We start from the raw sequence: 26,841 nt of genomic DNA on the forward strand, positions 1-26,841 counted from the left end.
GGTTACCCCTGACAGTCTTGGAAAATCAGAATGCCTGCTTCATACCATTTTATGGAGCTGGAAATGTATATTCTGTGGCACAGGAATGGTGGTGCCTAGAATAATTGTTCCAGTGTGACCAGGTTATGTCTTTATAGACAATCCAGATGCATTTGGGTGCTGTGTGGTTTCCGGGCTGTATGGCCGTGTTCTAGCAGCATTCTCTCCTGACGTTTCACCTGCATCTGTGGCTGGCATCTTCAGAGGATCAGATCCTCTGAAGATGCCAGCCACAGATGCAGGCGAAACGTCAGGAGAGAATGCTGCTAGAACACGGCCATACAGCCCGGAAACCACACAGCACCCAAGTGATTCCGGCCGTGAAAGCCTTCGACAATACAAATCCAGATGCACTTTAAAAAAAAATCAATCTGAATTCAACCGTAGCTAGAAGGCAATAATTCCCTTTCAATCCACTTTCAATGCACTCTGCAGCGGTGCGGAATAGCAAAATCCACTTGCAAACCATTGTGAAAGTGGATTGAAAGTGCATTATTCTGCTTGTGCGGAAGGGGCCCGAGTGATGACAATCAGATTCATTACAAGAATAATATGAGATTGCCTGAGTGACTTTATGTTTCCATACAGTCAATAGCTTTTCACAAAAGATGGCATTGTAAAGCTGGCTTTGCCTATAGAAAGCAAGCTTTATTTTCTGCATGGTCTGGTTCAGCTGTTTTGTTGTGTTTTTCTTTCTATGACAAATAAGAGTGAAGTAAAAGCCTAGCTGGATTTGACTATAGTCTCTCTATTCACTGGTGTGACTTTACAATTTGGGCATCTTTTTCTAATTTCCTTCCCTAGAATTCTCCCTTTCTTAGGCCTTTTCTGCACACACAATTATACGGGGTTACAGTCGGTATCTTACCATCTGGGTCTATTTTATTCTGGCTTTTCCCTTCGCATGGCTGCCAGTTTCTGTGAAGGAATCGAGTGAAGACCAGGAGGAGATACTCCAGTTTGTTTCGCACGAGCCCGGGTCTTTTGTATTTACACCGCAAGCGTATCTGCACATATGCAAACATCCCTGGTGTCCCACGTTCTGATTGGCTGTTGTTTTTGGGAGCCAGCTTGAATGAACGTCTCCGCCCTGCCTTTTGAATTGCTGGCACCCACCTTTACACCTGCTCACATCACATTCCCACTCACGTTCTCATATTTTTGTGGAAAATGAGAGGAACCCCCCTCCCCCGCCGTGATATGCCCACTAACATTTGGCCCAAAGTGCACATATTCCTAGCTATGTGCTCTGAGCATGTACATTTTGGGACTCTACTCCTGATTAACCCAGGCAAAATGGCACCCGGTCGATACCATGAGCAGAAACTGTGCTTAGGGAAATGTTTCGGGAAGGGCGGGTTGCAACAGTCAGTGACTCAGCAGAGTTGAAAACTGACACTCTGTCAGGTGGGGAGATCGGGGGGTGGACGGCAGGGCGAGAAGATCATGCAGCTGGGCGGGAAAAATAAACTGGTTCTGCTCCTGTGTTAGTTTGCATGGTAGCGGGTTCACTGCGGGATTTTTGAAAAAGATTACCAAATTGGTGATTTTTGAAAATCCCGGGACAAGGGAAATATCACAGGACAAACCAGGTTTAGGACTGGGAACTGTGCAAACTTCTTGGCCAAACCTTTGCTCAACCTGGGATATTTGGACCGTGCAGAAACAATCTTATTTGCTATATATTTCTTTAGTGGGGATAGGGCAGCAGTCTTTAGTTATCTCATTTGGATATCTGTAGCAGCTAGAATGCATGCAGGTAGTTGCAGGAAACTCAGGTTTGGATCCCTCACAGGAGAAAGGAGAGGGCGCTGTAATATATTATTTTCCCTCAGACTAATTTACCTCACAGAGCAGTTCTGGAGGGAGGGAAATCTCTAACACCTCCTTGAAGGCAGGGTAAAATGAAAGCATAATTAATAAAATAGTATCATACAGGGCAAGATCAGAGTGAAAGACAGATTCAATGTTTGTTGTTTTATTTTTGCTTTTGACAACTATTGTAAGCCACCTTGAACCGTGAGGAAAAGAGGCATAGAACTTTTTCAATAAATAAATAACTAAAACTTGGTTCTATTTAAATGTGTATCCCAAAATCCTGAGGTGCATATCATACAAAATGTTCAACAAATCAAAGGCCAAGTCAAAATGATTTCTTTGGGGCCTTAATTTCCTGTCCCCACCCTGGCCTTGCAGAAAGAGATGTGGATTGTATGCTCTTCAAAACAGGAAACCGAAAGCAAGAGCATGAAAAATTGCTATGAGCAGTCGAGCAGATGGCCCCAAATGCTTCCTCCAGCAATAGGGGGAAAAAAATCACACATAGAGCAAAGGGCAAGGCAGTGAGGTACACAAGTCTGATTGGAAAGACCTGGCTTTGAATCCTGACCACAGGGCTATGAAGCTCACCTTGGGCAAGTCACTTGCCTTGAGGTCTAACCTATTTGACAAGGTGGTTGTTGTGTGCGTGCGTGTGACGTGGGGGGAGAGCCAGAGCCTTTTCAGCTGTGGCCCCAGTTTGGTGGGACACAGATGGGACCCACGCCCCGTGGGACCTGGTTCGGTTCTGCAGGGCTTATATGATGGAACTGTTTCACCAAGCCTATAATTGAGGGCAGCAGTAGTGTTCAACTTAACTGTTTCTTTTCTTCCCCAGTTCTTTTCAGTTTATTGTTCTATATCCTTCATTTATTTTCTTTGGCAGATTCCGCATGGGCATAAAACAACGGTGTGAAAACAGTTTAAAATGATTTAAAATGGGGTAAAAGGGTTTACACTGTTTTCACACTGCTGTTTTTGGCCCATGAGGAATCTGCCTTTGTTTTCCCTCCCAGTTGGTCTCCTACCTATTAGTTCTTGGGTGCAGAGATATTGGTTTTATGATTACAGTTGGTTTTATAATTGTAATATATAACTGCTGCGAGCCACTTTGAACCCATTTGATGGGAAAGGGAGGCCAATATATAAATACTGAAATAAATAGGGTAATCTTGTTGATGTACATTATCCTGAGCATCTTTGAAGAACATAAATGTGAGGAGCGAATGGGTGACAAAATACCACAGTTTGTCAGTCTCCGGTGGATGCAACTTTCACATAACCAACCCCCTCTTCTACCAATTTGCCTCTTGCAATTGCTTCTTCCTCTTTGACATTTTCCATTGACCTTAACCTGGCACTGTATGCTTTGCTGTGTGTATTCCTTCAGCCTCTCTCCTGGCGTTCCACTTTCCCATTTTTTTCAACAGCTTCTGAACTCACTTTCCTGGTCAACCGCTCTCTCCATTGTGCTCTATGATCAAGGCAGTGTGATCTCTGGTGGCTGCTTGACTCTTTTCCTTCACCCAAGGACTGCCTTGATTTCAACCCCTGCTTCCAGCCTTAGCCAGGGCTCCCACCACTTGGCTGGGAAATTCCTGGAGGGTTGTGGGGCAGAGCCAGGGAAGGGGAGGGTTTGGGGGAGGGGATGAAGTGCACTGTCATAGAGTCTACCTTCCAAAGCAGCCACTTTCTGCAAGGAAATTGATCTATGTAGCCTGCCTGGGATTAGTTGTAATACAGGGAGATATCCAGCCACTACCTGAGGGTTAGCAACCACGAACAGAACAAAGGTGGTAGCATCCTGAGGAGGAAGAATAGACTGTGCTACTTCAAACTGAAAATGAGAGGTTCACATGTAAGAATAAAAACTTCTTGCAAATAAGAAAAAAACGAACACCAAGCAAAGGTTTGGATAGATATAGAACATCTCTCCCAAATATTTTTCACACAGGGGAACATTTCAAAATGGTAACCCTGTGTAGTCTAAAGTGATGCAGTCCACTGCACCACCTCATCCTCCTGCACATCTGTCCACCTCAACATTCGACCATCTCATTTTCCTGCACATTTATCCACCTCAACATTCCAGCACCTCGTTTTCCTGTTTTTTCCTCCATCTCAACATTCCAGCACCTCATTCTCCTGCAGTTTCCTCCTTCTCAACATTCCACCACCTCATTCTCCTGAACATTTATCTGCCTCAACATTCCACCACCTCATTCTCCTGAACATTTATCTGCCTCAACATTCCAGCACCTCATTCTCCTGCAGTTTCCTCCTTCTCAATATTCCAGCACCTCATTCTCCTGCACATTTGTCTGCCTCAACATTCCAGCACCTCATTCTCCTGCACATCTGTCTGCCTCAACATTCCACCATCTTATTCTCCTGCACATTTGTCTGCCTCAACATTCCACCACCTTATTCTCCTGCACATCTGTCTGCCTCAACATTCCACCATCTTATTCTCCTGCACATTTGTCTGCCTCAACATTCCACCACCTTATTCTCCTGCACATCTGTCTGCCTCAACATTCCACCATCTTATTCTCCTGCACATTTGTCTGCCTCAACATTCCACCACCTTATTCTCCTGCACATTTGTCTGCCTCAACATTCCAGCACCTCATTCTCTTGCACATTTGTCTGCCTCAACATTCCACCACCTCATTCTCCTGCATTTTCCTCCATCTCAACATTCCACTACCTCATTCTCCTGCACATTTGTCTGCCTCAACATTCCAGCACCTCATTCTCTTGCACATTTATCCACTTCAACATTTCAGCATCTCATTCTCCTGCATATCTGTCTGGCTCAACAATCCACCACCTTACTCCTCCTGCAGTTTCCTCCTTCTCAACATCCCACCACCTCATTTTCCTGCACTTTCCTCCATCTCAACAGTCCACCACTTCATTCTCCTGAGCATTCATAAGTACACAAGAGAAGCCATGGCGTATCAGACTCAGGTCCATCAATTCTGGCAGTCTGTTCACACAGTGGCTAACCAGGTGCCTCTAGGAAGCCCACAAAAAAAGATAACTGCTACAGCATTATCCTGCTTGTTTTCCAGAGCACCTAATATCATAGGCACGATCCTCTGGTTCCTCTGGGGAGAATACCTTTGCATCATGACTAGTATCCATCCGCCTCAACATTCTAGCACCTGGGGAGTGAAAAAAGCAAGTTTGGCTGGGAGTGTGGTGCTGTGGGAGAAAGATCTAGTTCTTCGTCGCCCAGCCTCATTTTCCCAGTCAACAATTGCATCTCTCCTGGACTATTTTAAGCTCAAATGAGGAAAACAGATTGGCATAATATGAGTACCTGTATTTTATTCTGCTGGGACTTAAATTTGCCTATGGGAGGCATGCTGGATTCAGGGTATGACACGGAGAAAACAGCTAACCCCTCCCCGCTGCCTCTGCGCTGTGCCTCAGTCCATATTACCATCCTCGAGTCTACTTTTGGGTGCTTCTGTCATTTGGTCCTCTGGCTGGAAAGAAGAGAGGCCTGTCTTCAGAGCAGCAGCGATTCTGGACGTGCTCAGGGGCTGTTTCGAGTCCCTGAAACGTAGCTTGGCTTCGCACGCGTCAAAATCCAGATAGCTCAGCAGTAAATAAAAGGAATATGCACACCCAAGTTTTAGCATCTCACAGTGCAGAAAGCAGAGTATTTTAGAGGCTAGATCTCAAGGTGTTGGTTGTTAGGGCCTATCTAGATTGGTGCAGATAGTTGACAAGGAAAAGCCCGAGGCGGGAAAATACCCTGTCAACGCTTCTGTGCGATGTATGCCTGTCTCTTGTATTCACTGTCAGCAAATGTTTCATCTATTGGTTCACTTCTTACCTTATGTCTGTTGGTCTGATCATCCTTATTTATCCACCTGCATACAGGGTATCTATCCATCTGCCAATCTTCTTGTGGTTCCTTCCTTTAACTCCTTCTTTCCTCCGTTCCAAATATACTGATCCCCCCCCCCCCGCCAGTCTATGATGCTGTTGTGATGGAAGATCTCAACCCCACACCTTTGCTCTTGCGCAGTATCACATTTAAACTAGGCAACCACCTGAGCAAAACAACTATCCACTACAAGCAGGATGCGGCTAACGTGCAAACCGTGGTGAAGTAGTTAGAGTTCAACTAGGGCAGTGGTGGCGAACTTATGGCACGGGTGCCAGAGGTGGCACTCAGAGCCCTCTTTGTGGGCACACGCGCCATCGCTCCAGTTTGGGCACTGGGCAGTGGCATAGTGTCAAGGGGGAAAGGGGTGTGCAATGCACTGGGCGTGTGCCCCTGCAGGGACGTGGCGAGGGTGTGACGGGGGTGATTCGGGGCATTCCAGGGCAGGGTGGGGGCAGACAGGGGCGTGGCAGGGGCAGAGGGCGCACACGTGCCCCTGACGCAGTTTTCCCTTGCTCCCCCCCAGCACTCGGTCTCTTAAAGGCTCGCCATCACTGAACTAGGGTTTGCGAGACCCTGGTTCAAATTCCTACTCTGCTTTCGATGCTCATTGGGTGGCCTTGGGCCAGTCACATGCTCTTAGCCCAGTCTACCTTGCAGAGGATAAAATGTTGTGAGGATAAAATGGAGGACAGAACGAAACGATCAGCTGCTTTGGGTCCCCATGAAGGAAGACAGTGGGTATAAATGAAGTAAATAAAATTAAGTTGCAAAGGTAAGATCTTTTGCCTCGCCAGCAGTGCATTTAAATCTTGCTTTAGCTGGGGGCAGGACAGGGTGTGTGGGGCGGGGGACAGCGAGAGGTGCTCAGAGGGACCTGGGGAAAGACCAGGAGATCTTCCAGTCCTAGAAAAATCCAGAGACTGTAACTGGGAATGGGGATTGGCAAAGCAAGAACTTTGGCCCCTTCCGCACACGCAAAATAATGCATTTTCAAACCACTTTCACAACTGTTTGCAAGTGAATTTTGCCATTCCGCACAGCTTCAAAGAGCACTGAAAGCAGTTTGAAAGTGCATTATTCTGCATGTGCGGAAAGAGTCTTTGTGTTTCTTAGGCTTTTCATGTCAAATGTTGTGGTACTGAGAGTCGATGGGAGGAATAGGATATAGCCTAGGCCTCCCCCTTGTTCACAAACACACACCACACACTATCTGCAGCTTTCAAGGGCAAAGAAAGAGGTCCTTGACATGTTGGGAAAAAACCCATGTCCTTGTGATGGACTTTTCCTCTGGCTGTGGTGTGAACATGGACATGTAGAAAAGTAGGGGGCTGGACATCCCTGAATCCCCTCCCCAATGTACAGTATAGTAGTAGTAGTGGAAGAAGAAGAAGAAGAAGAAGAAGAGATTATGACTTTTGATTAATACCCCGCTTTTTTGAACTACGTCTTATAGCGGCTTCTCTTCCTCTCCCCACAACAGATCCCTTGTGAGCTAGGTGGGGCTGAGAGAGCTCTGAGAGAACTTTGACTGGACCAAGGTCACCCAGCAGGCTTCATGTGGAGGAGTGGGGAAATAAACCTGCTTCACCAGATTAGAGTCTGCACTGCTCATGTGAAGGAGGGGAGACTCAAACCCGGTTCTCCAGATCAGAGTCCGCTGCTCTTGCCACTATGTTAAACTGGTAGGGAAAGGAATGAGAGAGAACACAAGAGACAGGGAGAGAGACTTTTCATAATTCAAATAGGTGAAGGTGTCAATTCAGTCCAGATGATTGCTGTCAGCATGTACAAATGTTAGGGTTGCCAACAGTCCTGGATAAAAATGGTATATCCTTTTAGCAGAGGCTTAATGGGATGTTATTTCCAGGCTATACACTTCAACTAAATCAGAGGACAGGAAGCCAAAGATCATCTCAAATCTTTTCCCTAGGAACTGGTTTAAAATAGACCATTGCTGCTTCTGGTACTGAACACATCTGTGTATTCTGTGAACACGCAGAAGGCTTCTTTTGATTCACCTAGGCCCCTTCCGCACATGCAGAATAATGCACTTTCAATCTCCTTTCACAATTGTTTGCAAGTGGATTTTGCTATTCCGCACAGTAAAATCCAGCTGCAAAGTGCACTGAAAGTGGATTGAAAGTGCATTATTCTGCATGTGCGGAAGGGGCCCTAGATTTACTTCCAAGTGAATCTATGTAGGATTGGTCTGTGTATGTCACGTGAATAATGTAAACATTGAAGGAACATTGTTTATATCTGCTATTGTTTAATTGTATTTAGATATTTGTATGCTGTTTTTCTCCCCGGTTTAGCCAGAATTTGTCAGGGCTTGAAAGCTGAGCAGAATTGGTCTTGGTCAGTACTTGAGTGAGAGACCAAAAGGGAAAAGTTGGTTGCTATTTGAAGAAAGGTAACGACAAACTACTTTGGTTTGTCTCTTTCCAGGAAAGCCCCATGGATGGGGTTGCCATGAACTAGTTCTGTCTTGATCACTCATTTTTCTCGCTTTCTCTCTAAGAGGGACATAATGCATCTTACAACATCACTGTTTCCACGTCTTTATTCTCACAACAACCTTGTGAGGTAGTTTAGGCTGAAAGTGACTGACTGGCCCAAGGCAAAGGTGAAATTCAAATCCGAGTCTCCCAGATCCTAGTCTGACATTTCAACTGCCACACCATACTGGCTGCGTCCATGGCTGATTACTAAGGAGCAGGCTATGCTTTTAACATTCTCTATATTCTGTTTCACATAAAGATGTTAGCTTAGTCAGCTGAGGTGCAGCAGTTGAGAAAGTTGTATGCTTCTGTATTAGAATATAGTCCTGAACAAATATGAGAATAATCATTTATTTTTACACACTGCTTTTCTCAAAACAAATATTTTGTACATTATTGAACATGGTACTTTGATGCAAGAACATTTAAGCCAAAATGTATTTTTTTCACTTTAAAACTTTCAAGCAGATGGAGGGAGCTGTGGTTTTCTGTGGTGGAGGAATATGCAATCTACTAACATCTTTTTGTGAAACTGAGTCTGTCAGTTAACAACATTCAGCTTCTGTTGATTTGTTGTTTCTCTTTTGCTGTGTCTTCCAGGTTTATCTGGGGCAGGGCGTGTGCCCTGCAGCTCACTGTCTTCCAGGTGGGGGTCACCCACCCACCAGCCCCACTTCCCTTTTCCTTACCCCTCTGGTCTTTGGCTCCATTCCATGGGGGTGGATGGAATGTATGAGAAGAGCAGAATGCTGAACATCCAGAACAGCGCGTGGGGCAGTCGCCAGGAGTGGTATCAAGACAGCCTGGTGACAGGGCCCCCCAACCCAGGTATGAAATGCACAGATGCAAACGCAGTGTGCCACGTACGGTCTACTCTATTGCATAATCCTTTGTGGAACTGTAGATGCCAGCCTCCAGGTGGCACCTGGGGATCCTCCAGAGTTACAGCTCATCTTCTAACTACAGGTATCAGTTCCCCTGGAGAAAAGGGTGCAGTGGCGTAGCTAGGGGGCATAGGAGGGCTGGACCCCCAGGCACCACTTCATCAGGGTGCACCGTAGGGCAGCACTAGGTAAATACCCTAACAATTCGGTAAAATTCGGATTTGGATTTATTCGGGCATAAAATTATCTGTATGCCCGAATAAGACAAATAACATATTCGGGTATATTCGAATATTCGGGTATATCTGAAAAATTCGGGTCTGTTTGAATTTTTTGTATTTTGGGGGTGTTTTTTCACATTTTGGCCTGCAGTAGGCACATTTTTAAAGATAGTGGCACCAAAATCTCAGAGTCTGATTCATGGACTGTCCTGATGATGCTCCCCATGTTTGGTGAGGTTTTGTTCTGGGGGGGGCACAGTTATGGACACCCAAAGGAGGTACCCCCATCCCCCATTGTTTCCAATGGGAGCTAACAGGAGATGGGGGCTTCCCTTTTGAGGGTCCAAAACTTTGGCCTCCCTGAACCAAACTTCACCAAACTTGAGGGATATCATAAGGAAAGTCTCTGGATGAGACCCCAACATTTTGGTGCCAGCATAAGACAGCTTCATAATGACCCTACGGTGTGATTACATAGTCACAAATAGTTATTGACTAGGGTCATGTTATTATAGTTTTTGTTTTAATATCTTTTTTATGTTTGGGATTGTGTTGTGTGTGATCAACTATATTGTAAAATGTATGTTGTATGTTTTACGTATTTGAAAGTCAAGAATAATGACAAGGGAAACTGTAATGATTTTTATACTTTTTAATAAAAATTTAAAAAAAAAAAAAAAGACAGCTTCATAAGTTCAGATGATTATTATCTATGTACAGTGTTAAAAGAAACAAACAAGGCTACTGAAATTGTGTATATGTGCAGCTACAACCCAAATACCTTGCTGTATGGGGGAGGGGCTATCACATGGCCTTCCTCTAGAACGTAGCCTGTTATTTTAAAATGCTTTCAGCTAATGATATTTGTAAGCATGATAATAGGATTTCAGTTATTTTAAGCACATGAAATGGCAGCCCTCAAATTATTACCCCATAAATAGTAGCTCATTGAATTCAGTAAGGGAAAAAACCCTGGGATAACTATCCAATGGGCAGATCAGCTTTTCCTGTCTTATTTTATCATGAGACAGACATTCCCATCCTGCAAGCAGCGTGAGAATGGGGATATGTGGATGTCTTTCCCACCCATTCCCCAACCATTTGCTGCTGCTATGGCAGGAGCACATTGTCATGCTAATGAAATATATGTGTCACTGTGTTCAGCTGTAGATGCAGAAGAAAATTAAAATGTAACACTGCTGTGCTGTACAATCTAGCCTGCTGCCCTTACTAAGCCTCCTGGAAAGGAGGCCAGTTTCTGGTTTTCCTTTTGCTACTTTGCAAATGTCTGATTATTCCAAAGAGCCAGATTTAAAACTTCTTTTACGTCCCCACCCAAATAGTGTCTGGGGGCATATGCTCTTGTCGGCCTGGTCTGATTCTGCTACCCTCTAAAATGCCAATTCCCCGGCTGGAATTCTGGGTTCTGATATTTGGTGTTCGTCCGAGAAGGCGGGCTTAGCTGGTCCTGTGATCCACGAACCGAGCTTGCTGTTTCTGTGCCTCTCTCTTTCTCTCTCTCCATCTGTGCTGTTTTTAGATACTGTGCAGGGCCTCCCCTCCCCACACTTCCCTTCTCCTCTCTCGTCAACCTCTTCCCCGCCCTCCCCACCCCATTTCCCCTCTGGGCTTATGCAAGTGTGTTTCCTCCCTTTGCATTCTGCAAAGATCTCTCAGCAAAACAGAGCTGATGGGGGTGTGGGGGGAGAGGGAGGGAGGGAGGGAGGGAGGGAGGGAGAGAGAGAGAGAGAGAGAGAGAGAGAGAGAGAGCAGGGCTGGGGGCTGGGCGGGCGAGCCGGATTTGGCTGTGGCAGGAATGGGGGTGGCGATCGTGACAACACTGCTGTCTGGGCTGGGGCCAAGCAGAGACACTCTTCACCGAGGGGGCCTTTTGGATCTCATTGCTTCAGGGGCAGCAAAGGATTCAGGGAGGCGGGGGAGCTGACAGTGTCGCCTCGCATTAGGGCACTGTGGCTGATGCCGTGGCTTTGCGTCGCCTGCGGAGGTCCAAGTGCCTGGCTTTGTAGAAGCAAAGAAAGGTCACTGTTCAGACCACAGCTCCCCTGGGATAAAAGGTTAAACCCTCGTGGGCTCCCCAAAATCCCCTGTTGTCACCCGGGCCATTGTACTCTGAGACCCCAGACCCAGGGTATCCAACTTCCCTTCTTCTTCAGTACAATGCCAACCTCTAGGGCTCCCGACCGCCACAGAACTCCTCGTTCCCAGAGATTTCAGATGCCTTTCTGGTATCTTAAGTCTAATCAGCTCCGTTCAGAGAAACCAGGTGTCCCGGCTTTTTATTTATGTGGCCTCCCCTTTTCGGGACACCCACAGCCCCCGAATCACAGGTCCTCGCAGGCCTCCGGCCCTCCCGCCTCCCGCCAAGTGTGTCGGGAGGCGAGGTTCTACACACGGGGCACGCAGTGCAGCGACGGATTAACAATTCCTTAACACTTGCTAATTAATCATTCATTAACTCTTGTATAAACTATTAATAAATGTCTGTCACTGTGAACAAATTCCACACGGTCGGCCAGGAGGAACAGAAGGCCTGAGAGAATAGGAGGGGGCAGGTGTTGACCTGGAAAGGGAGCATCTATGGTCTGTGAGGAAGGGGGCCGAGGGCAGTTCTTCGCGTGATGCCGGAGTTCCGTTACTGGGACTCCAGACATGTAATTTGATCTAAGAATGTAGTTGGAGGGGCCTGTCCTCTGGACTGCATCTAGGTCAGTATTAGCTTAACTGGCAGCAGGCAGAGAGAAAGGTCAGATGTCTCCCACAAGACCAGGAACTGAATCTGGGACTCCCATCTACAGCCCTTTCTGCACAAACCAAATAAAACATTTTGAGGCAGGGAATAAAATGTTTCCTGAGAGGAGTTCTGCATGGTTCATAGCCCAAAACGTTTTGTTTGCGTGCTGCGCCCAAGTTTCCGTTTTGTGAAAACGTTTTCACTGGCGTGCAATCTCGTTAAAATGTTTTCCATGCCCCTCCCTAGTCCCCAGACTCCATGTCAGTGCTACTTTCTAGCTCACACTCTTGCCCTGTATTTTGGTCATTTTTAAAAATTTTGGGAGGTCCTGCCTTCATAGCTACGAAGACACGACCCCTACAGAATTGCAGCACAAGGCTTTGAAGCTTCACAGCATCTCAAACCCACGGAGCTTTAAAAAAGAGAGATGACAAAATGGCATCTAGGAAATGTTTATGAGGGGGCGAGTGCGTACAAATGTGTTTTTTTTAAGTCTGCAAAACATTTTCACTGACAATGAAACTTGTGAATTGGTAGCACGATTTTTACTGGAGGTGATGCACAATCAATAATTTATATTCTATCTCAAACCTTTGTATTTGTGTACCTTTTATCTCAGGTTTTTTATTGTGTTATGATTATTGTTATGCCAAATAAAGGCTTATTATTATTATTATTATTATTATTATTATTATTATTATTATTATTATTATTATTATTATTATTATTATTATTATTATTATTATTATTATTTAAAAAACGTTTTCAGGGGCTTGTGTGGAAAAGGCCTGTGCTTTGCTACTGAGCTACAAACATGTCCCTGAGGCCTGATATTCCCAGTGAGGGACTGAGACCCATAACCTTCGAATTATGAGGCTCCAATCAATGGAGTTAGCTGGCCAAACAGGATGGGAAATGGATGACGACGAAGGTAGTAGAGAATTCTTCTTTGTTTCACTTGTGTGTTTTCCACCCTGACCCCAGAGAGCTGCCAGCAACTGGACAGCGGGCTGGACCCTGAGCACCCTCAAGGTGCCAGCAGCCAAGACCTGGATGAGTCCCAAATCCGGCTGCAACTGAAGCGCAAATTGCAAAGGAACAGGACCTCTTTTACACAGGAGCAGATAGAGGCGCTGGAGAAAGGTGAGGAAAAAAAGGATAAAGCGAGGCACCAACGGTGAGAGTCGGTTGAGGTGGTCAGCGCAGGTAAACCTTCCTCTGGCAGGTACTGAAGGAAAAGCTGAAGAGGCAATAAGACGCTGTGGGTGTCATTGTTCTCATCGTTAAGCACAGTGTGCTGGTTCATTCTTGTGCATTAACATGCTTTCGAGATGAGCGGAAACGCTACTTAAATGTGAAGTGTGAACACGTATGTGCTACTTCAACCAAAGAGCAGAGTCGATGTGCTGCCACCATGCGCTCGTTAATGGTGTGGTTACGCAGCTGATCCAGCCAGCTCAGCAGCTTTGGAAGTGAAGCCTGTTTGCCTTCAGTCTGAGTGGTTTCTCAGTGAGCTTCTGCAAACCTTCTGGGGCTGGCTGGCAGATGACTATTTTCATTTTCCCATGGACAGTTATGCAAGTGTGTAAACATGAATTAGGCAGGCGGCCAATAACGAAAGAGGGAACTGGTTTGTGTGCGCTGCAGATAGAAAACTTCTTTAAGAGGTCCCAGCTCTCTCAGAGGTTCAGAGAAGCCCCCAAATTAACGTGTCTTACATATAAGCCCTCTCTGGACTTGTGGCCGGGGTTAAGTGCTCCGCTGGCCCTGAATAAGAGCCACCTTTCTGTGTGAGGTCTCACACAATCAACAGAAAGTAGGGCTGCCAGATTCAGATGGCAACTCACCAGGAGGATTCAGGGGGCGGGGACAGGCAATGCACTGGTGTGTGATGTCACTTCCAATTTAAAGAAAAGAAAGAGGAAGTGACACAGCATGACATCAAGGAGTGATTCATTCCCAATTCTATGGTTAAACCATAGGGCAGTGATGGCGAACCTATGGCACAGGTGCCAGAGGTGGCACTCAGAGCCCTCTCTGTGGGCACGTGCAAACAGAGTGCCCCCTCCCCCGCACATCTAGGCTGACCTGGGCCGCTGGGCTCGATTATTAGCATTAAACCTAAACCCTAGTTTTGGGGAAGTAGTGTAGGTAACCCTGTTAAGCGCTGTTAAACCTCACTGATTTTCATGCAAAGAACTAAAGCACGATCCTTTACCTGGGAGTAAGCTCAGTTGCTGGCAATGGGGCTTGCTTCTGAGTAAATCCTAGGGTCGTGACTCACCCATTGGAAGAGTTGCACGGTTGCTTCAAAGCAAAGCCATCGACTACCACCAAGCTTACTCCTGAGTAACGCACACCTCGGAGCCAACCGTTTTTTCTAAACGAAAACCTCAGTATTCAGGTTAAATTGCCTTGTTGGCACTTTGCATTAAATCAGTGGGTTTGGGTTACAATTTGGGCACTTGGTCTCGAAAAGGTTCGCCATCGCTGCCATAGGGGATGAATCCTACAGTATCACCCTGATGTCATCATGCTGTCGCTTCCTTTTTGATTAAACCATAGAGTTATGGATGAATCCTAGAAGTGTGAACACGTATGTGCTACTTCAACAAAAGAGAAGAGTTGATGTGCTCCCACCATGCTGTCACTTCCTTTTTTGATTAAACCATAGAGTTGTGAATGAATCCTAGAGTGTCACTGCAACATCATTACATCATTTCTACTTTTTGTCGGACGTCATGTTGTGCTGGCATGACATTGGCGTGCCCCATCCCATTTTTACTCACTAGCCTTTGAAATGACATCATTTCAATGTTTTTGCAGGATGTGATGTCACATACTGGCATGACACTGGCATGCTGTACGCCATTTACCCCGTGGAGTAATGCCAGTGGAGGGGTTGCTGAGATGTTGTAATCCTGAGATGGTGGAGTGGACCACACCATGCCAACTGAGGCTGCAAACAGGGATTCCATTTCTGAATGTTTCCTCATATATTTACAAAAGCCTCCCTACGAGATAAAAAATTAGCACACCACAGCAAAAGATTATAGCCCAGCCATATATCCATTGTGCATCTTTTCTATTTATTGAGAATTTTTAACATAGGTGAGAATTCAAAAAATGTAGCCTACCTAGAGTCTGAAGTGGTACAGTCCCTTCTACCATCTTGGAGCTCTGCCATTTAATTTCTACCTCATTCTGCTACCGGTCCTCAGTGTCTACAAAATGCAGCTCCTTCCAAATGTGAATTTGTTTCATACCAACCGAGAAGCCATCCACTGACTCCTGTGGTCTGTTCTCTTATGTTACACACACCGCCTTGTTATCTCGCACCATCTATAGGAGCATATGGAGAGGTAGCTTCAACCCTGCCTTTAAAAAACCCACAGGGCAGGGGCTTTCTCTCTTAAGGATGCAACCAAAACGGCATCTAAAGAACAAATTTTATGAGGTGCCCCTTTTGAAAGGATGGCACAGGGCATGGTGGGAGAAGCAAGATTTGTTCAGAATTCTCCTTTTGAGGTAGATTTTCTGGGACTGTAATTATACTCAGTAGGAAGGACAGATATTCTGAGTAATAGATGACACAGGGATGGATCCAGACAGCTTTTTCATTCAGTCTCGCCCAATTCTCCATACTATAACTCCTGGATTTCACCCATGCATGCAGGTCCGCAGCATAATCTTTGAGTGTGTGAGTGTGTGTGGTCAGAGGGGACCCCTACAGCCAGCGTGCTGTAGCAGTTAAGAGCAGGTGGATTGTAATCTGGACAACCAGGTTTGATTCCCCACTCCTCCACCTGAGTGGCAGAGGCTTATCTGGTGAACCAGATATGTTTCCGCACTCCTACATTCCTGCTGGGTGACCTTGGGCTAGTCACAGTTCTTCAGAACTCTCTCAGCCCCACCTACCTCACAAGGTGTTGGGGGGGAGGAAGGGAAAGGCGCTTGTAAGCCACCTTGAGTCTCCTTACAGGAGAGAAAGGTGGGATAAAAATCCAAACTCCTCTTCTTCTTTTTACCAGCAGAAAAAATGGTTGGATCCTCATCCAATCCAACAAAATGAAGTTCCTTACCTTCAAGACATTTTTGTTTATTAGGATGGTGTTTTGAGACAATGTAATCTTTAGATGTAATTTGTTTTTTTCAGAAAAGCAGAAATTGCTTCCTTCTACATAGGAAAATCAATCCGTACATACTTAGAGGCACTCTGCGGATAAGGCTAAAAAATTTTGGAATGTCCCAGAGAAAAGAGTGCCTTTTATAAAAAAAATCTCAGTGGATTTAGGCTGTTGGGAGGCCAACGGTATGCATGGCCATCTAGTGGATTTAAGCAACATTGCAGCTTGGGCACACCTTTGGCAGCTTTTTCTTCAAACATTTCTGCGCTGCTCCTTCTCAGTCCTATTTTTGGGCACTGGCAAAGCAATTGTAGTGCCCAGGAAAGAGTTCTAGTGTTTCCATATGACATACCTCCTCAGAGCCAGCTGGTGCAAAGGAAGAATCTGTGCACAGATTCGTTAGATCCACCAGGAAAGGGGGTAAAACGGCTGGTATTTAGACACAACATCAGAAAGCACTGCAATTTAATCCCAGATGTCAACATCCAGTATTTTCCAACTCCAACGAATGGCATTGAAAAATCCAGAGGATGCACTGCCACTGTGCTTCATTAGTATATGCAAGGCAAGGGAGATGTGATACAATCATAAGAACATAAGAACAAGCCAGCTGGATCAGACCAGAGTCCATCTAGTCCAGCTCTCTGCTGCTCACAGTGGCCCACCAGGTGCCATTGGGAGCTCACATGCAGGATGTGAAAGCAATGGCCTTCTGCGGCTGTTGCTCCCAAGCACCTGGACTGTTAAGGCATTTGCAATCTCAGATCAAAGAGGATCAAGATTGGTAGCCATAAATCGACTTCTCCTCCATAAATCTGTCCAAGCCCTTTTTAAAGCTATCCAGGTTAGTGGCCATCACCACCTCCTGTGGCAGCATATTCCAAACACCAATCACACGTTGCATGAAGAAGTGTTTCCTTTTATTAGTCCTAATTCTTCCCCCCAGCATTTTCAATGTATGCCCCCTGGTTCTAATGTATGCCCCCTGGTTTAAAAGACTTGTTTGCTGACATAATGAAGAATATGAGAATTAGTAGAAATAATATAGGAAAGACAGAATCCCGAAGTTAGCTGCCAGGTGGTTCCAAGATATTGATGTCGTTGTTGAAGACTGGGAATGGATGCTTTGCAAGAAAAGATGTGAAAGATTTGGGGTGGGTGGGTAAAAGGGAATTTGTTTCCTCAACTTGACCTCTCCCTCAATGTTCCTCAGAATTCGAGCGCACTCATTACCCTGACGTCTTTGCCCGCGAACGCCTGGCAGCAAAAATAGATCTCCCGGAAGCCCGGATTCAGGTAATAGGAGGGGGACCTTATGGTTGGGATGGGAAGGAGAGAAGCTATAAAACTTCCCTTTCCCCCTTCTCTCCCTTGGCAATTGGCTACTTTCTGTCGTTCCTCCAGGTTTGGTTCTCCAACCGCCGTGCCAAGTGGCGTCGGGAGGAGAAACTGCGGAACCAAAGGCGCCAGGCAGGGGGCACTGGGGGGCACCTGACCATAAACAGCAGTTTTGGCACAGGGGGCAGCAGCGTCTACCAGTCCCTGCCACAACCTACTGGATCAGGTAGGGGCCATGGACTCAGCTCAGTCAGTCTCAATTGTCTATTTCAGGAATTATTCAGCAAGGTACCGTAACCGGGACTGGATTAAGACAGGCTCTAAACCCGTGGTGGCGAACCTTTGGCACTCCAGAGGTTATGGACTACAATTCCCATCAGCCCCTGCCAGCATGGGGAAATTGGCCATGCTGGCAGGGTCTGATGGGAATTGTAGTCCATAACATCTGGAGTGCCAAAGGTTTGCCACCACTGCTCTAAACCATGTTATGTTTAGGAAGCCCCAAAGCATTACCTGGAAGGAAGGTGGCATGGTTGTTGGTAATTTTTAATATATATACATATTAGCAGAGTAGAACAGAAGAGACTGATTCTCAGTTGCTTGTATATAAAAAGAGTTTACTCTTAGGGAAGGTTACATGGAGAAAAAACAATAAATTCTATACTTTCTTGCTACATACCTATAGTACTATACTTGGTCACATCTTTCTACCTAGCCTCGTGGTCACATAGTGGCTTCTTCTGCTCACGTGGCTTCTGCATCATGGTGTGTGCGTGTGAGCATGGCTTCTCTTCAAACAAAGGGCGTTTCCCCACTTACCTTTGCTACCCTTTGCTGCCCGCTACTCTCAGCGCGCAGCATCTCTGGTGTGCGCCCAGGCGTCCCCACAACCCCGCGCTCTGCGTGGGGTCATCAAAAGGCGCCGTTTCGAGGAGCGCCAGGGATGCTGCGCGCTGAGGGGGCGCAAAAGCGGCAGCGTCAGGGCGGCTGCGTTGTCGCTGCCCCTGTAGTGGGGAGTTCCGGGGGACCACGCACTACTTGAGGAGAGTAGCACGGGGCTTAAGGTAAGTGGGGAAAGGGCCAAAGAAAACAGACTTAACTTTATAACCTCTGACTACGTGACCACTTGCGTGCAAGCAATGTCGGACTGACTGACCGACAGCTAATCAATAAAGCAGGTCACAAAACAGTGACATCAGTCATTAGTTAACATACACACAGTGAACCCTTTCGTGATTGAAGTGTGACAGACTCTTGCAAAAATACCAACAAGCGCTATTTCATCAGGTCTCAGGAGCTAAGTATGGCCAGCACTTGGACGGGAGGCCACCGAGGAAGACTCTGAAGGGGAAGGCAATAGCAAAACCCCTTGCTGGGGTTGCCATCAAGCAGTCGCAATGTGCTGGCACACATAACATTACCCCCCACCCCAAATTTAGAAATTGTAATTGTTTTTTTGTATTTAGAAGCCCCTCAAAATTTGAGACTTTGTGTTGTAGTTTACTTAGCTTGAATGTAAATCAGAGGTGTAGGGGAGGAGATGGCGCTCAGGGCAATACCTGCTCCAGGTGTGCCCCCATGCCCCACTTACCTTAGTTGTCGCAGGCTGCTCCTTGGCCTGGTCCTGCCAGGCTGCTCCTTTGGCCAGCAGAGCCTCTGCTGTCTGAAGGAGCAGGCTGGTGGGGCAGGGCGGACGGGAGGGGCGTAGGGGGCAATTCTTGACCCCCCACTCATGACGTGCGCCTCGGGACATGGGACGCCCACAGGTCCCGGTGAGTGCTCCGCCTCTGATGTAAATCCAACTGGCTCTGTACCCCCTGAAGAATTCGTACCATTTGGGAGATCCACAGCCCCCCCCCCTCCTTTTCTCTACGAACTCAGCAGATTCAGTCCTTTGTCACATGTCCTTCCTCTTTCTTCTTTCCAGGCACGATGCTGAGCCGTACAGAAAGTGCCCTCAGCAATAACTACGGTGCCCTTCCACCCTTGCCCACTTTCTCCATGGCCAACAGCCTCCCTATCCAGGTGAGCTTTAAAAAGATGAGCCAAGACTGACACGGACTTGAAGGGGGAGGGGAGGGCAGGTGTTGATCCTCCTGAGAGCCAGCATGGTGTAGTGGTTAAGAGCAGGTGGATGCTAATCTGGAGAACTGGGTTTAATTCCCCACTCCTCCACAGGCATTGCAGAGGCTTATCTGGTGAACTAGATGTGTTTCTGCACTCCTACATTCCTGCTGGGTGACCTTGGGCTAGGCACAGTTCTCTCTGAATTCTCTCAGCCCCACCTTCCTCCCCTCCTGTTGTGGGGAGAGGAAGGGGAAGGAGCTTGTAAGCCCCTTTGAGTCTCCTTACAGGAGTGAAAGGTGGGATATAAATCCAAACTTGTTAATCTCCACTTTTCTTCCCCCCCGCCTTTCGAATGTATGTCGCTTTGCCCTCAACAGCAGGCGGTGCCTCCTGTGGCTAGCCAGACGTCTTCTTATTCCTGCATGCTGCCTGGAAGTTCGTCGGTGCGCAGCTACGATTCTTACGCTCCCTCCCAGCTCCCATCTCATAACCTGAGCTCCAGCAACGGGGCCTCTACTGGTAATGGAAGGGTGGAAGCCACTGAGGATGCGGAGTGGCTCAAAAGGGGATGCGGGTGGTGGTGGTGGTGACCTAGTGGGGTCCCATCCAGTGGTGGGATCCAAAAATTTTAGTAACAGGTTCCCATGGTGGTGGGATTCAAACTGTGGCGTAGCGCCAATGGGGCTGGGCGGGGCACGACGGGGGCATGGCCAGGCATTCCAGGGGCGGGACATTCCTGGGCGGGGCTGTGGCAAGGACGCTTGGCCGCTGCGCCGGTCCTTGGGCGGGAAACGAATGCACGCAGGCGCAGGCTGCCACGCACGCCGGTGCACCTCCTGCTAGACTGCTTCAAGTTCTGCGCGCTATTGCTGAGAGGAGGGGCGTAACTAAGGCAAAAATCATGTGGCAAAATCACCCATTAGTAACCCCCTCTCGGCCCACACAAATAATTAGTAACCTACTCTCGGGAACCTGTGAGAACCTGCTGGATCCCACCTCTGGTCCCACCGACGGGGATCAGGACAAAAGGAGTCCTGGTCCAGTGAAGGGGAGGAAAGCCAAAATGGACTTTTTGCTTTGAGAAGAAGCAAGAGGACAGCAATATCAGGTATCATCAGGCACGTAGATGCAATTGGGACATCCGGGGCAGCTTGTCCCGGGCGCCGCCATTGCAGTCATGTGGGGAGGCGGGGCTGGGGGGCGTGTTTGGGCATTTTGGAGTTTTTGGTGGGTGGGATGGGGGGCACGCATGCAGGTAGTTCATGCCCCGGGCGCAGTTCCCCCTCCCTTCGTCACTGGGTATCATGGCCCCATGTTGAGGAGCACTTCCGTAGAATCCACCCTCCATAGCAGCACTTTCTCCAAGGGAAGTGATCTTAGTAGTCTGGGTATTAGTTTTAATTCTGGGGGAACCATTCTTGATTTGGGTAACCCTATCTTTAATCTGGAGATCGTCCCTCAGTCTCACCCAGTTTATCTCTATACTCCAAACCCCATCTATGATGAAAGCAAGCCTGGGAGAGCCACGCTTGTTTCAGTAAAACCTGGGTTCTTTTCTCCAATAATTCCAACCAGCTGAGGTCTCAACGATTTTTATTGAAAAACAGAAATCAAAGAAATAAAACTTAAATGCACGGAGGTTGCTCAGCTGCTTATGTTCCTTTTGGTTCTTTGTCCCCCTTCCGGGGACCCATGGCCCAGAGATGCTTTTCTGACCGCATCTCAAGATGGAATTCAAAACTTTTTGTTTTCTCCTTCTCAGGAAAACTCTGTTCAGGCCACGAGGTAACTTAGGCCTTTGAAGTTTCATCCTGGCACCTTTGTATGGCTTCCTGTCCTCCCTCCAGGAGATCAAAAGGCAAAGATGCTTTTCACAGTCATGTGTGATTTTGCTAGTTTTACGGTACTATTCCATCACACCATCCTACATGGCTTTTCTCCATATAGGTCCCATGACCCCCAGCATAGCCTTTCTGGGTGGCCAAACTGGACCCTTCTCCTCCATTTTTTCACCAGCAGAAAAACCATAACGCACAACAACACCCCTTTGGAATTCCTAACAACTTGGTTGTGTACTGGCTAAGAGCAGTCTGATGAACCAGGCTTGATTCCCAACTCCTTCACCTGCTGGGTGACCTTGGGCAAGTCACAGTTCTCTCCGAGCTCTTTTAGCTCCACCTACCTCACGAGGTGTCCGTTGTGGGGAGAGGAAGGGGCAGAGTTTGTAAGCCGCGTTGAGACTCCTCACGGTTGAGAAAAGTGGGGTACAAATCCAAACTCTTCTTCTTCTTCTTCCTTTCTCTCTTTCTAGGGTTAATCTCTCCAGGAGTGTCGGTTCCCGTACAAGTCCCAGGCGGGGACCCGGATCTTTCTCAGTATTGGCCAAGGCTGCAGTGAAGGGGAAAATGAAAGCGGAAGGCAGAAGGAAAGCTGGAGATGTGTGAAGAGGAAGGGGCTTTTTCTCAATAGGGTTAAAACAGCGATGGGGCACAATATCCGGGGGTAGGGAACAGTAGCGAAGGGGAGCCTTCCTCAACTTCATGTATCTATGTTAAGCAACCATGTCTTTGTCAGGGCTGAGCCGTCTCCTTCCCCTCAATTGTGCACACTCATGCGCCACAGGAGAAGGAGGACAGTCCCTCAGTCATCTGTCCCTTCTCTCTTCTCCATCCCATGATAGGATGACTTTCTTCTTCCCTCCCCTGCCTGCCTTTCCTTTCCCGATCCTTAAAGAAGGCAGCGAGGACTGGGAAAAGTTGCTGCAATTATGATGAGAAGAGAAAGAAACTTCTATAGGGAGCCAACACAAAGGAATTGTGGAAGGAAGGAAAGAAAGAACAAACTTTCCCTCCTCCCGTTGGGGAACTGATACAAATAAATAATAGGAACCTAAAAGAACCCCCCAAAAATAATAACTGAAAACTGAAAGCTAGAGCGCATATCGGAAAGGGAAAAAATTAGGAAAACATTGAAATTTTTTGGAAAGGATGGGCAGATAAGAGGAAGAAAGAGAGATCAACAAAAGCGTCGGTGTGAAGGAACCAAAAGCATTTATCCCCTTTTATACGGCTGCAGAGAGTGTAAACCCCGCCCCCCCAAATCACCTCTACTCCTTGCTGCAAAGGATTGTGGGGAATAAAGCACTAACCTTTCCTGTCTTTCACCCTCCTAGAGCATCATGGGAAAGATGATGTTTGTCCATGACTTCTCGTGCCCACCTGCAGTATGGGGAGGGTACTCGTCTCACTTCTTGGGTGTGTGGTGTTCATTGGGATTTCTCCCTGCAAGATTGCCCTTTATCCGGTCCACCTACCACCTCGGCCCCCCCTGACTCACTTTAACCCACCTCTTTCCTTCCCTGCATGGAATTCACTTAGCTGGGTTTCACTTGGATCCCAGAGGACTAGTGACCTCTGATCTACACAAAATGGCCCCCTCAGTACACACAGACACACACACCACTTGTTGTTTCAAACTGTGTTTTCGAGTGTGTTAATAAAGGACCTGTGTAAATAACACGTGTAGCTCTTCGTCTTGTGTGCAATGCGAATAAAACATAAAAAGCGCCCTTCTGGATTAGATTGGTGGGCCATCTAGCCCACCAGCCTGCTTGCCACAGTGGTCAACAGGTTGTTCTGGAGACTCAAGAAACGGGGCATAGAGGCCAAGGCCTACCCTTAAGTTGCCTCCTAGCACTGGTATTCAGGGTTTTACTGCCTTTGCCTGTGGAGATTTTCTTTAGTCTCCATGGCTACTAACCATTTATGGGCCTATCCTTTATTAATCTGTCTAACCCCTTTGAAAGCTATCAATGTTTGCGGCCATTGCTATATCCACTGGTACTGAATCCCACAATTTAATTATTTGTTGTGTAAAGAATCACTTCCTTCAATTTCTCCTGAATCTATTAACCATTAACACATTAGTCCCTCTCAGGGCCAACTCATTTGTCGTAAAGTCCATGTGGTGGAACTCTGGACTGTCGACGGATGTGGTCTAGGAGATCTATGCTGAGCCTTAATTCCCAAGCATGCATGGCCCAAATCAGACTGGGATCATGACACATAGGACGAGGAGACTTAAGCCTCCCCCCTTGGCTATTCCCCTGCCTGAAATGGCTCTGCGGCACCACAGTTTGTCTCATTGTGCAAACTTACACCTAGCCAGGGGTGAACTGGCTATGGGGACACGTGGTGTCACATGTCCCCAGGTGCACGCCATCTAATCACATGGGGGGTGCCCGGCCCAGGTTGCGCTTGCCGGCTCTGGGTGGTAGACCTGGGCACTGTCGCCTACTTCGGATGGTAGACCTGGGCACCATCGCCTGCTTCGGATGGTAGACCTGGGCACCTCACCGGCTTCGGGCGGTAGACCTGGGTGCCATTGCTGGCTCTGGGAGGTAGACCTGGGCGCCTCACTGGCTTCAAGTGGTAGATCTGGGCATTGTCATCAACCTGGCTCTCCTCCGTGAGATAGGCAGATGGTTCAATCTCCCCCCACCCTGTATCTAAATGGACTCAGATTTTGCCCCAGGCTCCATTTTCCCTAGATATGCCTCTGCACCTAGCCCTCAGTATATGCTGCCAACATAGTAAAAGAGCAAAGGAGGAAGGGGACAGCAAGCAGTCTCAGAGTAAAGGTTGAAAGAAGCAGGAGAAATTGAGAATGTTGGATGAGGTAGAGAAAAAGAAGGGTATTGAGGCTGGGAAAACTCTCAGAAGAGGCAGGGGAAAATCGTGAAAGAAAAGCCTATAAGTCATTGGTATGTTCCTAACATCATGGACATGTTGGTTGACACATCTACAGAGAGAGCTGTTCCTGCAAAATGTATCCTACATGTTAGAAACGGCTCTCTCTTTCTCTAGGTGTTTCACACAATTGGTGTACATCACTAGCAGTAAAGCCCATTGTGAGGGACAATGCAATGGGCTTTAGAAAACTGTGGGGTGCAGATCTCCTGGGACATTGCCCTTCTGTGCTTCCCAAGTCCTGCACTGCTTGAGCCCCACATGGAGGATCCAGCCCTTTCTGCCCCCCTCCCTGCTTCCTGCTGGGCTCTGCTCATTTTTTGGAGGGTGGTGGTGGGCAGTGGGAACTGGGTGGGCCTGTGCTGGGCCAGGTGGGAAAGTGCTTCACTACCACTGCCCCTCCAGGTCTTACTTTTTCTTTGTGCGTGTGTGGTGGGGAAGGCCAATGGGGGTCTAGAATGCTGGACCCTGATGGAATGCGTGGCGATTGGCTGGCAGTGAGTCATCGCCATGCATTCCAACCTTAGGCAATGATGCCTAGGGATAACTCACATGAAAGAAGAGCTGCGATAGCAACCTTTCGCACATAGGTGTCAAACTCACGGCCCTCCAGATGTTATGGACTACAGTTCCCATCATCCCCTGCCAGCATCATGCTGGCAGAGGATGATGGGAACTGTAGTCTATAACATCTGGAGGGCCGCGAGTTTGACACCTGTGCTTTAACAGATGTAATGGGAAATGTTCACAAAATGAAGCACATAGAACTGCATGCAGTACGATCATGTAAAGCAGCCTTCAGAGCACTGGTCTATCAAAGTCTGCACTGTCTACTCTCACTGGCAGGGGCTCTACAAAGGCCCCTTCCACACATGCAGAACAATGCACTTTCAATCCACTTTCAATGCACTTTGCAGCTGGATTTTTACTGTGGGGAATAGCAAAATCCACTTGCAAACAATGGTGAAAGTGGATTGAACGTGCAATACTCTGCCTATGCGGGAGGGGACAGAGTCTTAGACGGAGGCATTTCATATCATTTCATATCATTTACTACTGGAGGCATTTCATATCATTTCATATCATTTACTACTGGAACTTTTTAACTGGGGATGCTGGAGATCGAACCTTTCCCTTTCACAAAAAAGTTATTTGCGTTGCCCGAACTGTTATTGCTCTGTCAGTTGTTTGCCGTTTTACAGATCTTCCTGTCCCCCGCCCATGCCTCCTTGTGCATCAATACATTTGCGTTACACCTTACTTCGTGAGACACCTCCTACCCTCCAACCCCCTTTTTGTGGTTTTTCCCCTTATGTGTATGAGAAGGAAAAACAGCAGAAAAACAGCGGTTTAGAGCGCTGTGCGGCAGAAAGAGCTGTGTGGCTCTTAGCTAGGTAAGGGCTGTGTTGTTCCCAAGACTGCTGGTGGAATCTGTCCCAAACAAATTAGGCTGAGAGAGAGAAAGATTGAGAGAGTAATTTAGGGTAATCTTCTTCTTTTGGATCCTGGATTCAGAATTTGGACACACTTGAGCCCCTTCCGCACATGCAGAATAATGCACTTTCAATCCACTTTCAATCTACTTTGTAGCAGGATTGTACTGTGCGAATAGCAAAATCCACTTGCAAATAGTTGTGAAAGTGGATTGAAAGTGCATTATTCTGCATGTGTGGAAGGGCCTTCAGAGGCACAGCATAAAATAAGAGTGTGTCGGCTTCTTAAAGGCTAACAAAATGTATTCCAGTATACATTTATGCTGGAATAAATTGTTAGGCCCCTTCCGCACACGTAAAATAATGCGTTTTCAAACCACTTTCACAACTGTTTGCAAGGGGATTTTGCCATTCCGCACAGCTTCAAAGAGCACTGAAAGCCGTTTGAAAGTGCATTATTCTGCATGTGCGGAATGAGCCACAGTCTTTAAATTATCAGTGGGCTTTTATTTTATTCCGAAGCTACAGTCTAACAAGGCAGAATGTATTTTATGCAGAAAATAGATATTACTTGGATGCCTTTCTTAATTTTCAGAGCTGCAGTAGAGCTTCTGCCTTCCCCACCCCTTGATCATTTTCTCTGCAAATATATGGACCAGGATTTCCTCTTCATAGCATCTGAAGAAGTGAGCTCTAAAGAAGTGACCCATGAAAGCTCACGCTAGATAGAATAATGTTATTCTTTAAGGTGTTGCTGGGCCCATTTTATTCAGAGCTGCAACCATCTCAACTCTATAGCAACACCAATGCCCGGTTAATTGACAACAGAAAGGGATGTTAACTGACAACAGGTCCTACACGGAGAGCAAAAGGATGACAAATCTATGCGTTCCATGGGCAGCAGGTTCAAAACAGTCAAAAAGAAATATTCTACACCTTGCATAATGACCTTATGTGGTTGCGTCTACCATAGGCCCCTTCCGCACATGCAGAATAATTAATGTGA

At 47.1% G+C, this 26,841-nt stretch overlaps 1 protein-coding gene across 3 annotated transcripts in view; it reads left to right on the forward strand.

The window, feature by feature from the left end:
- Positions 1-23,170, forward strand: part of LOC125445195 (paired box protein Pax-6-like) — a 32,527-nt gene extending 9,357 nt beyond the window's left edge. For 2 of the 3 annotated variants that reach the window (XM_048518116.1, XM_048518117.1), the window contains exons 3-9: positions 8,866-9,093; positions 13,107-13,265; positions 17,463-17,545; positions 17,654-17,813; positions 19,515-19,612; positions 20,032-20,173; positions 21,966-23,170. In XM_048518116.1, coding sequence (XP_048374073.1) covers positions 8,979-9,093; positions 13,107-13,265; positions 17,463-17,545; positions 17,654-17,813; positions 19,515-19,612; positions 20,032-20,173; positions 21,966-22,051 — 843 coding nt within the window. In that variant the 5' untranslated portion in view covers positions 8,866-8,978 and the 3' untranslated portion in view covers positions 22,052-23,170. The remainder of the gene's footprint in view (positions 1-8,865; positions 9,094-13,106; positions 13,266-17,462; positions 17,546-17,653; positions 17,814-19,514; positions 19,613-20,031; positions 20,174-21,965) is intronic. The other variant, XM_048518118.1, reaches the window with a different exon arrangement.
- The last annotated feature ends 3,671 nt before the right edge of the window (positions 23,171-26,841 follow it).

This window comes from Sphaerodactylus townsendi, linkage group LG15, assembly GCF_021028975.2.
Source record: "Sphaerodactylus townsendi isolate TG3544 linkage group LG15, MPM_Stown_v2.3, whole genome shotgun sequence".
NCBI classification, from domain to species: Eukaryota; Metazoa; Chordata; class Lepidosauria; order Squamata; family Sphaerodactylidae; genus Sphaerodactylus; species Sphaerodactylus townsendi.